Raw genomic sequence first — 15,079 nt, 5'->3', positions numbered from 1 at the left:
AACACACACACAGCAACACACATACACACCAACACCCACACACCAACACCCACACAGCAACACCCACACAGCAACACACAAACACACCAACACACACACAGCAACACTCACACACCAACACACACACAGCAACACACACACAGCAACACACACACAGCAACACACATACACACCAACACCCACACACCAACACCCACACAGCAACACCCACACAGCAACGCCCACACAGCAACGCCCACACAGCAACACCCACACACCAACACCCACACACCAACACACACAGCAACACACACACAGCAACACACACACAGCAACACACATACACACCAACACCCACACACCAACACCCACACAGCAACACCCACACAGCAACACACAAACACACCAACACACACACAGCAACACTCACACACCAACACCCACACAGCAACACACACACACAGCAACACACACACAGCAACACACATACACACCAACACCCACACAGCAACACCCACACAGCAACACCCACACAGCAACACCCACACACCAACACCCACACACCAACACACACAGCAACACACACAGCAACACACACACAGCAACACACACACAGCAACACACATACACACCAACACCCACACACCAACACCCACACAGCAACACCCACACAGCAACACCCACACAGCAACACCCACACAGCAAAACCCACACAGCAGAACCCACACAGCAACACCCACACACACCAACACCCACCAATACCAACAGCAACACACACACACACCAACACCCACACACACCAACACCCACACACCAACACACACAGCAACACACACACAACAACACACATACACACCAACACCCACACAGCAACACCCACACAGCAACACCCACACAGCAACACACACACACCAACACCCACACACCAACACCCACACACCAACACCCACACAGCAAAACCCACACAGCAACACCCACACACACCAACACCCACCAATACCAACAGCAACACACACACACATCAACACCCACACACACCAACACCCACACACCAACACACACATCAACACACACACATCAACACACACACGCCAACACACACACGCCAACACCCACACGGCAACACCCACACGGCAACACCCACACGGCAACACACCCACATGCCAACACACACACCGACACCCACACAGCAACACACACACATCAACACACAGCAACACACACACACCCACACACCAACACCCACACAGCAACACACACACACACCAACACCCACACACATACCAACACCCACACACACCAACACCCACACACCAACACCCACACACACCAACACCCACACACACCAACACACACACACCAACACCCACACACACCAACACTCACACACACCAAGACTCACACACACCAAGACTCACACACACCAACACCCACACACACCAACACTCACACACACCAAGACCCACACACACCAACACCCACACACACCAACACCCACACACACCAACACCCACACAGCAACACCCACACAGCAACACCCACACAGCAACACACACACACCAACACCCACAGCAACACACACACACCAACACCCACACACACCAACACACACACACCAACACCCACACACCAACACCCACACACACCAACACCCACACACACCAACACCCACACACCCACACTCACACAGTAACACCCACACACTCACCAACACCCACACACACCAACACCCACACACACCAACACCCACACACACCAACACCCACACAGCAACACACACACCAACACCCACACACACCAACACCCACACACACCAACACCCACACAGCAACACACACACACCAACACCAACACACAGCAACACACACACCAACACCCACACACACCAACACCAACACACAGCAACACACACACCAACACCCACACACACCAACACACACACACCAACACCCACACACACCAACACCCACACACACCAACACCCACACACACCAACACCCACACAGCAACACACGTACACACACACACCCACACCCACACACCAACAACCACACACCAACACCCACACACCAACACCCACACACCAACACCCACACACCAACACCAACACACACACCAACACCCACACACACCAACACCCACACACACCAACACCCACACAGCAACACACATACACACCAACACCCACATGCCAACACCCACACACACACAGCAACACACATACACACCAACACCCACATGCCAACACCCACACCCACACAGCAACACCCACACAGCAACACCCACACAGCAACACACAGCAACACACACACACCCACACCCCAACACCCACCCCAACACCCACACACCAGCACCCACACACACACACCAACACCAACACCCACACAGCAACACCCACACACCAACACACACACAGCAACACCCACACACCAACACACACACACACACCAACACCCACACACCAACAATTTTCAATTCCTCTCTGGCCACAGGAGAGATACCGGAGGACTGGAGGATCGCCAATGTGATACCATTGGAGGAAGGGAGGAAGGGATAAACCAGGAAACTACAGGCCTGTCAGTCTAACCTCAGTGGTGGGGAAACTATTGGAAGCAATTCTGAGAGACAGAATGAATCTGCATTTGGAGAGGCGGGGATTAATCAGGAACAGTCAGCATGGTTTGGTTAAGGGGAAGTCATGTCTGAACAACTTGATTTAACTTTTCAAAGAGGTGACCAGGTGTGTAGATGAGGGAAATGTATTTGACGTAGTCTACTCGGCCTTCAGCAAGGCTGTAGACAAGGTCCCACATGGGAGACTGATAGCGAAGGTAAGAGCCCATGGGTTCCCAGGAAATTTGGCAAATTGGATCCAGAATTGGCTGGGTGGCAGGAAGCAGAGGGTGATGGTCGAGGGGTGTTTTTCTGACTGGAAGCCTGTGTCCAGTGGGGTCCCGCAGGGGTTAGTGTGGAGCCCCTGCTGTTTGTGGTTTATAGTAAGTAAAGTCACCTAGCCCCAGATGACCGTAGGCTGCTTTCCCCTTTGAGGGGGAGAGCTGACTGGTGGCGATTTAACCCGAGGGTCACCCCACCTGGAGTAAGGGGCAAGGCTGAGAAGGCGTGACCCTCATGAATAACCTCAGCCGGTGCGGGACTTGAACCCGCCATGCTGGCCTCGCTTTGCATCACAAACCAGCTATATAGCCAAGTGAGCTCATTCAGACATGAATCTAGGAGGGTTGATCAATAAATTTGCGGACGATACGGAAATTGGTGGAGTAGTACACAGTGAGGAGGCTTTGATTAAACTCCACGCCGCCAGAGACCCGGGGCTGGGATCGAACCCGGGTCCCCATCGCTGTGAGGCAGCAGTGCTAACCCCTGCACCGCCGTGCTACCCACCATCACCTTCCTAAGGGCAATTACGATTGGACGATCAAGCTGGCCTAGCCAGTGAAGACCACATCCCATGAATGAATTAAAATAAAACACTCATACCAACACCCACCCACCCAAATACCAACCCAGCCACACACATGGCCACACACCCACCCACCCAAATACCAACCCAGCCACACACATGGCCACACACCCACCCACCCAAATACCAACCCAGCCACACACATGGCCACACACCCACACACCCAAATACCAACCCAGCCACACACATGGCCACACACCCACCCACCCAAATACCAACCCAGCCACACACAAGGCCACACACCCACCCACCCTAATACCAACCCAGCCACACACATGGCCACACACCCACCCACCCAAATACCAACCCAGCCACACACATGGCCACACACCCACACACCCAAATACCAACCCAGCCACACACATGGCCACACACCCACCCACCCAAATACCAACCCAGCCACACACATGGCCACACACCCACCCACCCAAATACCAACCCAGCCACACACCCACCCACCCAAATACCAACCCAGCCACACACATGGCCACACACCCACCCACCCAAATACCAACCCAGCCACACACATGGCCACACACCCACCCACCCAAATACCAACCCAGCCACACACATGGCCACACACCCACCCACCCAAATACCAACCCAGCCACACACATGGCCACACACCCACCCACCCAAATACCAACCCAGCCACACACATGGCCACACACCCATCCACCCAAATACCAACCCAGCCACACACATGGCCACACACCCACCCACCCAAATACCAACCCAGCCACACACATGGCCACACACCCACCCACCCAAATACCAACCCAGCCACACACATGGCCACACACCCACCCACCCAAATACCAACCCAGCCACACACATGGCCACACACCCACCCACCCAAATACCAACCCAGCCACACACAAGGCCACACACCCACCCACCCTAATACCAACCCAGCCACACACATGGCCACACACCCACCCACCCAAATACCAACCCAGCCACACACATGGCCACACACCCACACACCCAAATACCAACCCAGCCACACACATGGCCACACACCCACCCACCCAAATACCAACCCAGCCACACACATGGCCACACACCCACCCACCCAAATACCAACCCAGCCACACACCCACCCACCCAAATACCAACCCAGCCACACAGATGGCCACACACCCACCCACCCAAATACCAACCCAGCCACACACATGGCCACACACCCACCCACCCAAATACCAACCCAGCCACACACATGGCCACACACCCACCCACCCAAATACCAACCCAGCCACACACATGGCCACACACCCACCCACCCAAATACCAACCCAGCCACACACATGGCCACACACCCACCCACCCAAATACCAACCCAGCCACACACATGGCCACACACCCACCCACCCAAATACCAACCCAGCCACACACATGGCCACACACCCACCCACCCAAATACCAACCCAGCCACACACATGGCCACACACCCACCCACCCAAATACCAACCCAGCCACACACACGGCCACACACCCACCCACCCAAATACCAACCCAGCCACACACATGGCCACACACCCACCCACCCAAATACCAACCCAGCCACACACATGGCCACACACCCACCCACCCAAATACCAACCCAGCCACACACATGGCCACACACCCACCCACCCAAATACCAACCCAGCCACACACATGGCCACACACCACCCACCCAAATACCAACCCAGCCACACACATGGCCACACACCCACCCACCCAAATACCAACCCAGCCACACACCCACCCACCCAAATACCAACCCAGCCACACACATGGCCACACACCCACCCACCAAAATACCATCCCAGCCACACACATGGCCACACACCCACCCACCCAAATACCAACCCAGCCACACACATGGCCACACACCCACCCACCCAAATACCAACCCAGCCGCACACATGGCCACACACCCACCCACCCAAATACCAACCCAGCAACACACCCACCCACCCAAATACCAACCCAGCCACACACATGGCCACACACCCACCCACCCAAATACCAACCCAGCCACACACATGGCCACACACCCACCCACCCAAATACCAACCCAGCCACACACATGGCCACACACCCACCCACCCAAATACCAACCCAGCCACACACCCACCCACCCAAATACCAACCCAGCCACACACATGGCCACACACCCACCCACCCAAATACCAACCCAGCCACACACATGGCCACGCACCCACCCACCCAAATACCAACCCAGCCACACACATGGCCACACACCCACCCACCCAAATACCAACCCAGCCACACACATGGCCACACACCCACCCACCCAAATACCAACCCAGCCACACACATGGCCACACACCCACCCACCCAAATACCAACCCAGCCACACACATGGCCACACACCCACCCACCCAAATACCAACCCAGCCACACACATGGCCACACACCCACCCACCCAAATAGCAACCCAGCCACACACACGGCCACATACCCACCCACCCAAATACCAACTCAGCCACACACATGGCCACACACCCACCCACCCAAATACCAACCCAGCCACACACATGGCCACACACCCACCCACCCAAATACCAACCCAGCCACACACATGGCCACACACCCACCCACCCAAATACCAACCCAGCCACACACATGGCCACACACCCACCCACCCAAATACCAACCCAGCCACACACATGGCCACACACCCACCCACCCAAATACCAACCCAGCCACACACATGGCCACACACCCACCCACCCAAATACCAACCCAGCCACACACATGGCCACACACCCACCCACCCAAATACCAACCCAGCCACACACCCACCCACCCAAATACCAACCCAGCCACACACATGGCCACACACCCACCCACCCAAATACCAACCCAGCCACACACATGGCCACACACCCACCCACCCAAATACCAACCCAGCCACACACATGGCCACACACCCACCCACCCAAATACCAACCCAGCAACACACTCACCCACCCAAATACCAACCCAGCCACACACATGGCCACACACCCACCCACCCAAATACCAACCCAGCCACACACATGGCCACACACCCACCCACCCAAATACCAACCCAGCCACACACATGGCCACACACCCACCCACCCAAATACCAACCCAGCCACACACCCACCCACCCAAATACCAACCCAGCCACACACATGGCCACACACCCACCCACCCAAATACCAACCCAGCCACACACATGGCCACACACCCACCCACCCAAATACCAACCCAGCCACACACATGGCCACACACCCACCCACCCAAATACCAACCCAGCCACACACATGGCCACACACCCACCCACCCAAATACCAACCCAGCCACACACATGGCCACACACCCACCCACCCAAATACCAACCCAGCCACACACCCACCCACCCAAATACCAACCCAGCCACACACATGGCCACACACCCACACACCCAAATACCAACCCAGCCACACACATGGCCACACACCCACCCACCCAAATACCAACCCAGCCACACACAAGGCCACACACCCACCCACCCTAATACCAACCCAGCCACACACATGGCCACACACCCACCCACCCAAATACCAACCCAGCCACACACATGGCCACACACCCACACACCCAAATACCAACCCAGCCACACACATGGCCACACACCCACCCACCCAAATACCAACCCAGCCACACACATGGCCACACACCCACCCACCCAAATACCAACCCAGCCACACACCCACCCACCCAAATACCAACCCAGCCACACACATGGCCACACACCCACCCACCCAAATACCAACCCAGCCACACACATGGCCACACACCCACCCACCCAAATACCAACCCAGCCACACACATGGCCACACACCAACCCACCCAAATACCAACCCAGCCACACACATGGCCACACACCCACCCACCCAAATACCAACCCAGCCACACACATGGCCACACACCCACCCACCCAAATACCAACCCAGCCACACACATGGCCACACACCCACCCACCCAAATACCAACCCAGCCACACACATGGCCACACACCCACCCACCCAAATACCAACCCAGCCACACACATGGCCACACACCCACCCACCCAAATACCAACCCAGCCACACACACGGCCACACACCCACCCACCCAAATACCAACCCAGCCACACACACGGCCACACACCCACCCACCCAAATACCAACCCAGCCACACACATGGCCACACACCCACCCACCCAAATACCAACCCAGCCACACACATGGCCACACACCCACCCACCCAAATACCAACCCAGCCACACACATGGCCACACACCCACCCACCCAAATACCAACCCAGCCACACACATGGCCACACACCCACCCACCCAAATACCAACCCAGCCACACACATGGCCACACACCCACCCACCCAAATACCAACCCAGCCACACACATGGCCACACACCCACCCACCCAAATACCAACCCAGCCACACACATGGCCACACACCCACCCACCCAAATACCAACCCAGCCACACACATGGCCACACACCCACCCACCCAAATACCAACCCAGCCACACACATGGCCACACACCCACCCACCCAAATACCAACCCAGCCACACACACGGCCACACACCCACCCACCCAAATACCAACCCAGCCACACACATGGCCACACACCCACCCACCAAAATACCAACCCAGCCACACACATGGCCACACACCCACCCACCCAAATACCAACCCAGCCACACACATGGCCACACACCCACCCACCCAAATACCAACCCAGCCACACACATGGCCACACACCCACCCACCCAAATACCAACCCAGCCACACACATGGCCACACACCCACCCACCTAAATACCAACCCAGCCACACACCCACCCACCCAAATACCAACCCAGCCACACACATGGCCACACACCCACCCACCAAAATACCAACCCAGCCACACACATGGCCACACACCCACCCACCCAAATACCAACCCAGCCGCACACATGGCCACACACCCACCCACCCAAATACCAACCCAGCAACACACCCACCCACCCAAATACCAACCCAGCCACACACATGGCCACACACCCACCCACCCAAATACCAACCCAGCCACACACATGGCCACACACCCACCCACCCAAATACCAACCCAGCCACACACATGGCCACACACCCACCCACCCAAATACCAACCCAGCCACACACCCACCCACCCAAATACCAACCCAGCCACACACATGGCCACACACCCACCCACCCAAATACCAACCCAGCCACACACATGGCCACACACCCACCCACCCAAATACCAACCCAGCCACACACATGGCCACACACCCACCCACCCAAATACCAACCCAGCCACACACATGGCCACACACCCACCCACCCAAATACCAACCCAGCCACACACATGGCCACACACCCACCCACCCAAATACCAACCCAGCCACACACATGGCCACACACCCACCCACCCAAATAGCAACCCAGCCACACACACGGCCACATACCCACCCACCCAAATACCAACCCAGCCACACACATGGCCACACACCCACCCACCCAAATACCAACCCAGCCACACACATGGCCACACACCCACCCACCCAAATACCAACCCAGCCACACACATGGCCACACACCCACCCACCCAAATACCAACCCAGCCACACACATGGCCACACACCCACCCACCCAAATACCAACCCAGCCACACACATGGCCACACACCCACCCACCCAAATACCAACCCAGCCACACACATGGCCACACACCCACCCACCCAAATACCAACCCAGCCACACACATGGCCACACACCCACCCACCCAAATACCAACCCAGCCACACACCCACCCACCCAAATACCAACCCAGCCACACACATGGCCACACACCCACCCACCCAAATACCAACCCAGCCACACACATGGCCACACACCCACCCACCCAAATACCAACCCAGCCACACACATGGCCACACACCCACCCACCCAAATACCAACCCAGCCACACACATGGCCACACACCCACCCACCTAAATACCAACCCAGCACCACACCCACCCACCCAAATACCAACCCAGCCACACACATGGCCACACACCCACCCACCCAAATACCAACCCAGCCACACACATGGCCACACACCCACCCACCCAAATACCAACCCAGCCACACACATGGCCACACACCCACCCACCCAAATACCAACCCAGCCACACACCCACCCACCCAAATACCAACCCAGCCACACACCCACCCACCCAAATACCAACCCAGCCACACACATGGCCACACACCCACCCACCCAAATACCAACCCAGCCACACACATGGCCACACACCCACCCACCCAAATACCAACCCAGCCACACACATGGCCACACACCCACCCACCCAAATACCAACCCAGCCACACACATGGCCACACACCCACCCACCCAAATACCAACCCAGCCACACACATGGCCACACACCCACCCACCCAAATACCAACCCAGCCACACACATGGCCACACACCCACCCACCCAAATACCAACCCAGCCACACACATGGCCACACACCCACCCACCCAAATACCAACCCAGCCACACACAAGGCCACACACCCACCCACCCAAATACCAACCCAGCCACACACATGGACACACACCCACCCACCCAAATACCAACCCAGCCACACACATGGCCACACACCCACACACCCAAATACCAACCCAGCCACACACATGGCCACACACCCACCCACCCAAATACCAAGCCAGCCACACACATGGCCACACACCCACCCACCCAAATACCAACCCAGCCACACACCCACCCACCCAAATACCAACTCAGCCACACACATGGCCACACACCCACCCACCCAAATACCAACCCAGCCACACACATGGCCACACACCCACCCACCCAAATACCAACCAGCCACACACACGGCCACACACCCACCCACCCAAATACCAACCCAGCCACACACATGGCCACACACCCACCCACCCAAATACCAACCCAGCCACACACACGGCCACACACCCACCCACCCAAATACCAACCCAGCCACACACATGGCCACACACCCACCCACCCAAATACCAACCCAGCCACACACATGGCCACACACCCACCCACCCAAATACCAACCCAGCCACACACATGGCCACACACCCACCCACCCAAATACCAACCCAGCCACACACCCACCCACCCAAATACCAACCCAGCCACACACATGGCCACACACCCACCCACCCAAATACCAACCCAGCCACACACATGGCCACACACCCACCCACCCAAATACCAACCCAGCCACACACATGGCCACACACCCACCCACCCAAATACCAACCCAGCCACACACATGGCCACACACCCACCCACCCAAATACCAACCCAGCCACACACATGGCCACACACCCACCCACCCAAATACCAACCCAGCCACACACATGGCCACACACCCAAATACCAACCCAGCCACACACATGGCCACACACCCACCCACCCAAATACCAACCCAGCCACACACATGGCCACACACCCACCCACCCAAATACCAACCCAGCCACACACATGGCCACACACCCACCCACCCAAATACCAACCCAGCCACACACACACCCACCCAAATACCAACCCAGCCACACACATGGCCACACACCCACCCACCCAAATACCAACCCAGCCACACACATGGCCACACACCCACCCACCCAAATACCAACCCAGCCACACACATGGCCACACACCCACCCACCCAAATACCAACCCAGCCACACACATGGCCACACACCCACCCACCCAAATACCAACCCAGCCACACACATGGCCACACACCCACCCACCCAAATACCAACCCAGCCACACACATGGCCACACACCCACCCACCCAAATACCAACCCAGCCACACACATGGCCACACACCCACCCACCCAAATACCAACCCAGCCACACACATGGCCACACACCCACCCACCCAAATACCAACCCAGCCACACACACGGCCACACACCCACCCACCCAAATACCAACCCAGCCACACACATGGCCACACACCCACCCACCCAAATACCAACCCAGCCACACACATGGCCACACACCCACCCACCCAAATACCAACCCAGCCACACACATGGCCACACACCCACCCACCCAAATACCAACCCAGTCACACACATGGCCACACACCCACCCACCCAAATACCAACCCAGCCACACACATGGCCACACACCCACCCACCCAAATACCAACCCAGCCACACACATGGCCACACACCCACCCACCCAAATACCAACCCAGTCACACACATGGCCACACACCCACCCACCCAAATACCAACCCAGCCACTCACATGGCCACACACCCACCCACCCAAATACCAACACAGCCACACACATGGCCACACACCCACCCACAAAGTGCAGCACAAATCGGAGAATTGGCATCTTCCAATTCGGCATTTTACTACCTTCTGGACTTAACACCGAGTTCATCACCTTCAGACCATATACGCTGTCCCCGACTTGGATTATTTTCCAACCTCTCTCTCCCACCTTCCCAAGTATCTTGGGCGCGATTCTCCGACCCCCCACCGGGTCGGAGAATTGCCGGGGACCGGCGTGAATCCCGCCCCCGCCGTGTCCCGAATTCTCCGCCACCGGAGATTCGGCGGGGGGGCGGGAATCGCGCCGCGCCGGTCGGCGGAAATCGCGCCGGTCGACGGGCCCACCCCCGGCGATTCTCCGGTCTGCGATGGGCCGAAGTCCCGCCGCTGTGAACCCCACGCCAGCCGGCGTGGATTGAACCACCTTTCGAACGGCGGGGCAAGGCTGCGTGGGCGGGCTCCGCGGGCCCCGGGGTTTCCCCCACGGTGGCCTGGCCTGCGATCGGGGCCCACCGATCCGCGGGCGGGCCTGTGCCGTGGGGGCACTCTTTTCCATCCGCCTTCGCTATGGTCTTCACTATGGCGGAGGTGGAAGAGACCCCCTCCACTGCACATGAGCGGGGATGCCGTGAGCGGCCGCTGACGCTCCCACGCACGCGTCGCACGGCAAAGTCATTTCCGCGCCAGCTGGCGGGGCGGAAATCACTCCGGCATGGGCCTAGCCCCTCAAGGTGAGGGCTCGGCCCCTCAAGATGCGGAGAATTCCCCACGTTTGGGGCGGCGCGATGCCGGACTGATTCGTGCCGTTTTTGGCGCCGGTCAGCGGACATCGCGCCGATTGCGAAGAATCCCTCCCCTTGTTCTCATATCTCACTTTCAGAAAGCGCTGACCCCTAGTCTGCTATTCACACATTCTGCTCTTGCTTTCAGACATTGCTGACCTTGATGTCACTATTAATACCTGCTTTTGATTGAATACTATCATCACCATTCCCTTTGTTTTGTGTCCATGACATCTTAGTCATTTAATCACTTCTGGTCTCCAACCAATCCCTGACCTTCTATTTTGCTCCACCTCCCCCCACCAAAAACCCATCATTTTTATACCTCTCTTCAAGCCTGATGAAGAGTCTCACGGACTCGAAACATGAATTCGGTTTCTCTCCCCATTGATGCTGCCAGGCTTGCTGAGATTTTCCAGCATATTCTGCTTTTCTTTCAGATTTCAAGCGTCCGCCTGGCGTATTTTACGACCTTAACTGAACTGATAGTCTTCCCCTCATTGGTCGCGAATTCCACATTCTCACCAAGCTTCTCCAGAATTCCCCATTGGACTGATGAGTGACGATCTCATGTTGACGGCAGCTATAACTTTGGGCTTTTCTACCAGTGGAAAAATCCTCTTTACATTTACCCCGACAAATCCCTTTCATAACCTGAAGACCTCTAGCGCCTTCAGCCTTCTTGTCTCATAAAGTTACATGAGAAAAGTGTTCACCCTCACCTTAAAAACATCAGCCAGAATTTCGGCACCACGCTGATTGGTTCTCTGCGAAAGACCCACAAAGAATTCTTTACCTGAAGACAAAAAGAACCATGTTGGAACTGGATTGGTTGCAGGGGATATCTAGCAGGTGAATACAGCATCAATACAGCAGCAGATACTCCTGCCATTGGGGCTAACAAACTCCACACTGTGTCACCCTCTACCTACCCTCCAAATAGCCTTTACTACAAGGGGGATGGAGTTTGAAAGTAGGGAGGTCTTGCAACAACTGCGCAGGGCATTGGTGAGACTGCACCTGGAGTACTGCGGACAGTTTTGGTCACCTTACCCAAGGAGAGATACATTTACATTGCAGGCAGTTCAGAGGAGGTTCACTTCCTGGAATGAAGGGGTTGCCTTATGAGGAAAGGTTGAACAGGTTGGGTTTGTGCTCACTGGAGTTCAGAAGAATGAACGGTGATTATATCGAAATGTAAAATATTCTAAGGCTTGAACAGGGTAAATGCTCCGAGCGGAATCTAGAATTAAGGATCCCCCATTTAGGATCGGGATGAGGAGGGATTTCTTCTCTCAGAGGGTTGTTAATCTTTGGAATTTTCTTGCCCATAGAACAGTGGAGGCTGAGTCCTTGAATATATTCAAGACCGGGAGCGACAGACTTTTATCACAGATTATCATAGAATTTACAGTGCGGAAGGAGGCCATTCGGCCCATCGAGTCTGCACCGGCTCTTGGAAAGAGCACCCTACCCAAGGTCAACACCTCCACCCTATCCCCATAACCCAGTAACTCCACCCAACACTAAGGGCAATTTTGGACACTAAGGGCAATTTATCATGGCCAATCCACCTAACCTGCACATCTTTGGACTGTGGGAGGAAACCGGAGCACCCGGAGGAAACCCGCGCACACACGGGGAGAACGTGTAGACTCCGCACAGACAGTGACCCAAGCCAGAATCGAACCTGGGACCCTGGAGCTGTGAAGCAATTGCGCTATCCACAATGCTACCGTGCTGCCCACATGATGGTTTTTTGATAGACAAGGGAGTCACTGGAGATGGGGGCGAGACAGGAAAGTGTAGTGGAGGTCAGAATCCGATCAGTCATCCTCTTATTGAATGGCGGCATGGGCTCGCGGGGCTGAATGGTCATGTTTCTCGACCTTATTGTTTTAAATCTCTGCCATCCAAGATTAGAGTTGCCTACCCTCCGGGATGGCCCTGGCCTTGAAGGATAACCTGCAGGACACTGCTGTGAGCAAAGAAGTGGAAGCTCATTGGAACATTCAAAGAAAATAGAATTCCCTCCATTTTCTTTCAACACTTTTGTTTATTGGTTGGAGGCGGTGGATGGGGGCAGAAAACTCTTCGATTGAGTCAATAATTATCCAATTGGGCAATGAGTACGTTCACTAATTAGCCGTAGGAAGGCTGGAATTTGCACAGGCAGAGGTGTCAGGTGACCAATGATGGGCGTGTTTGGGAGCAGGCTGTTTGTGGCAGGAGATCACGTGATGAGACCTCCGAGAATGCTTCCCGAGTTGGTGACCATAACCGCCAATAATATTAAAGACCTGGGGTGAAACCTAATGGCCGCGCTGTGCCTGAACTTGGGCGTGCCGCGCCCGGTAAATTTCTCGAGAGGCCTCTCGCGATATGTATCCAGCTCGCCAGGCCTCGCGAGATCTAACGGGATTCATCTGAAGAGTGGAGTTCTTCAGTGCAGGAAATGGGATT

The 15,079-nt window shown here is 56.2% G+C and overlaps 1 protein-coding gene across 4 annotated transcripts in view; it reads right to left on the bottom strand.

Annotated features, from left to right (window-relative positions):
* ddah1 (dimethylarginine dimethylaminohydrolase 1) overlaps positions 1–15,079 on the bottom strand; it is a 240,128-nt gene that overhangs the window by 23,221 nt on the left and 201,828 nt on the right. For all 4 annotated transcript variants that reach the window (XM_072510305.1, XM_072510304.1, XM_072510307.1 and 1 more), the window contains exon 3: positions 13,339–13,412. In XM_072510305.1, coding sequence (XP_072366406.1) covers positions 13,339–13,412 — 74 coding nt within the window. The remainder of the gene's footprint in view (positions 1–13,338; positions 13,413–15,079) is intronic.

Source organism: Scyliorhinus torazame, chromosome 7, assembly GCF_047496885.1.
Source record: "Scyliorhinus torazame isolate Kashiwa2021f chromosome 7, sScyTor2.1, whole genome shotgun sequence".
NCBI classification, from domain to species: Eukaryota; Metazoa; Chordata; class Chondrichthyes; order Carcharhiniformes; family Scyliorhinidae; genus Scyliorhinus; species Scyliorhinus torazame.
The sequence above is the reverse complement of the archived record's forward strand: the minus strand, read 5'-3'. Positions and strand labels throughout refer to the sequence as shown.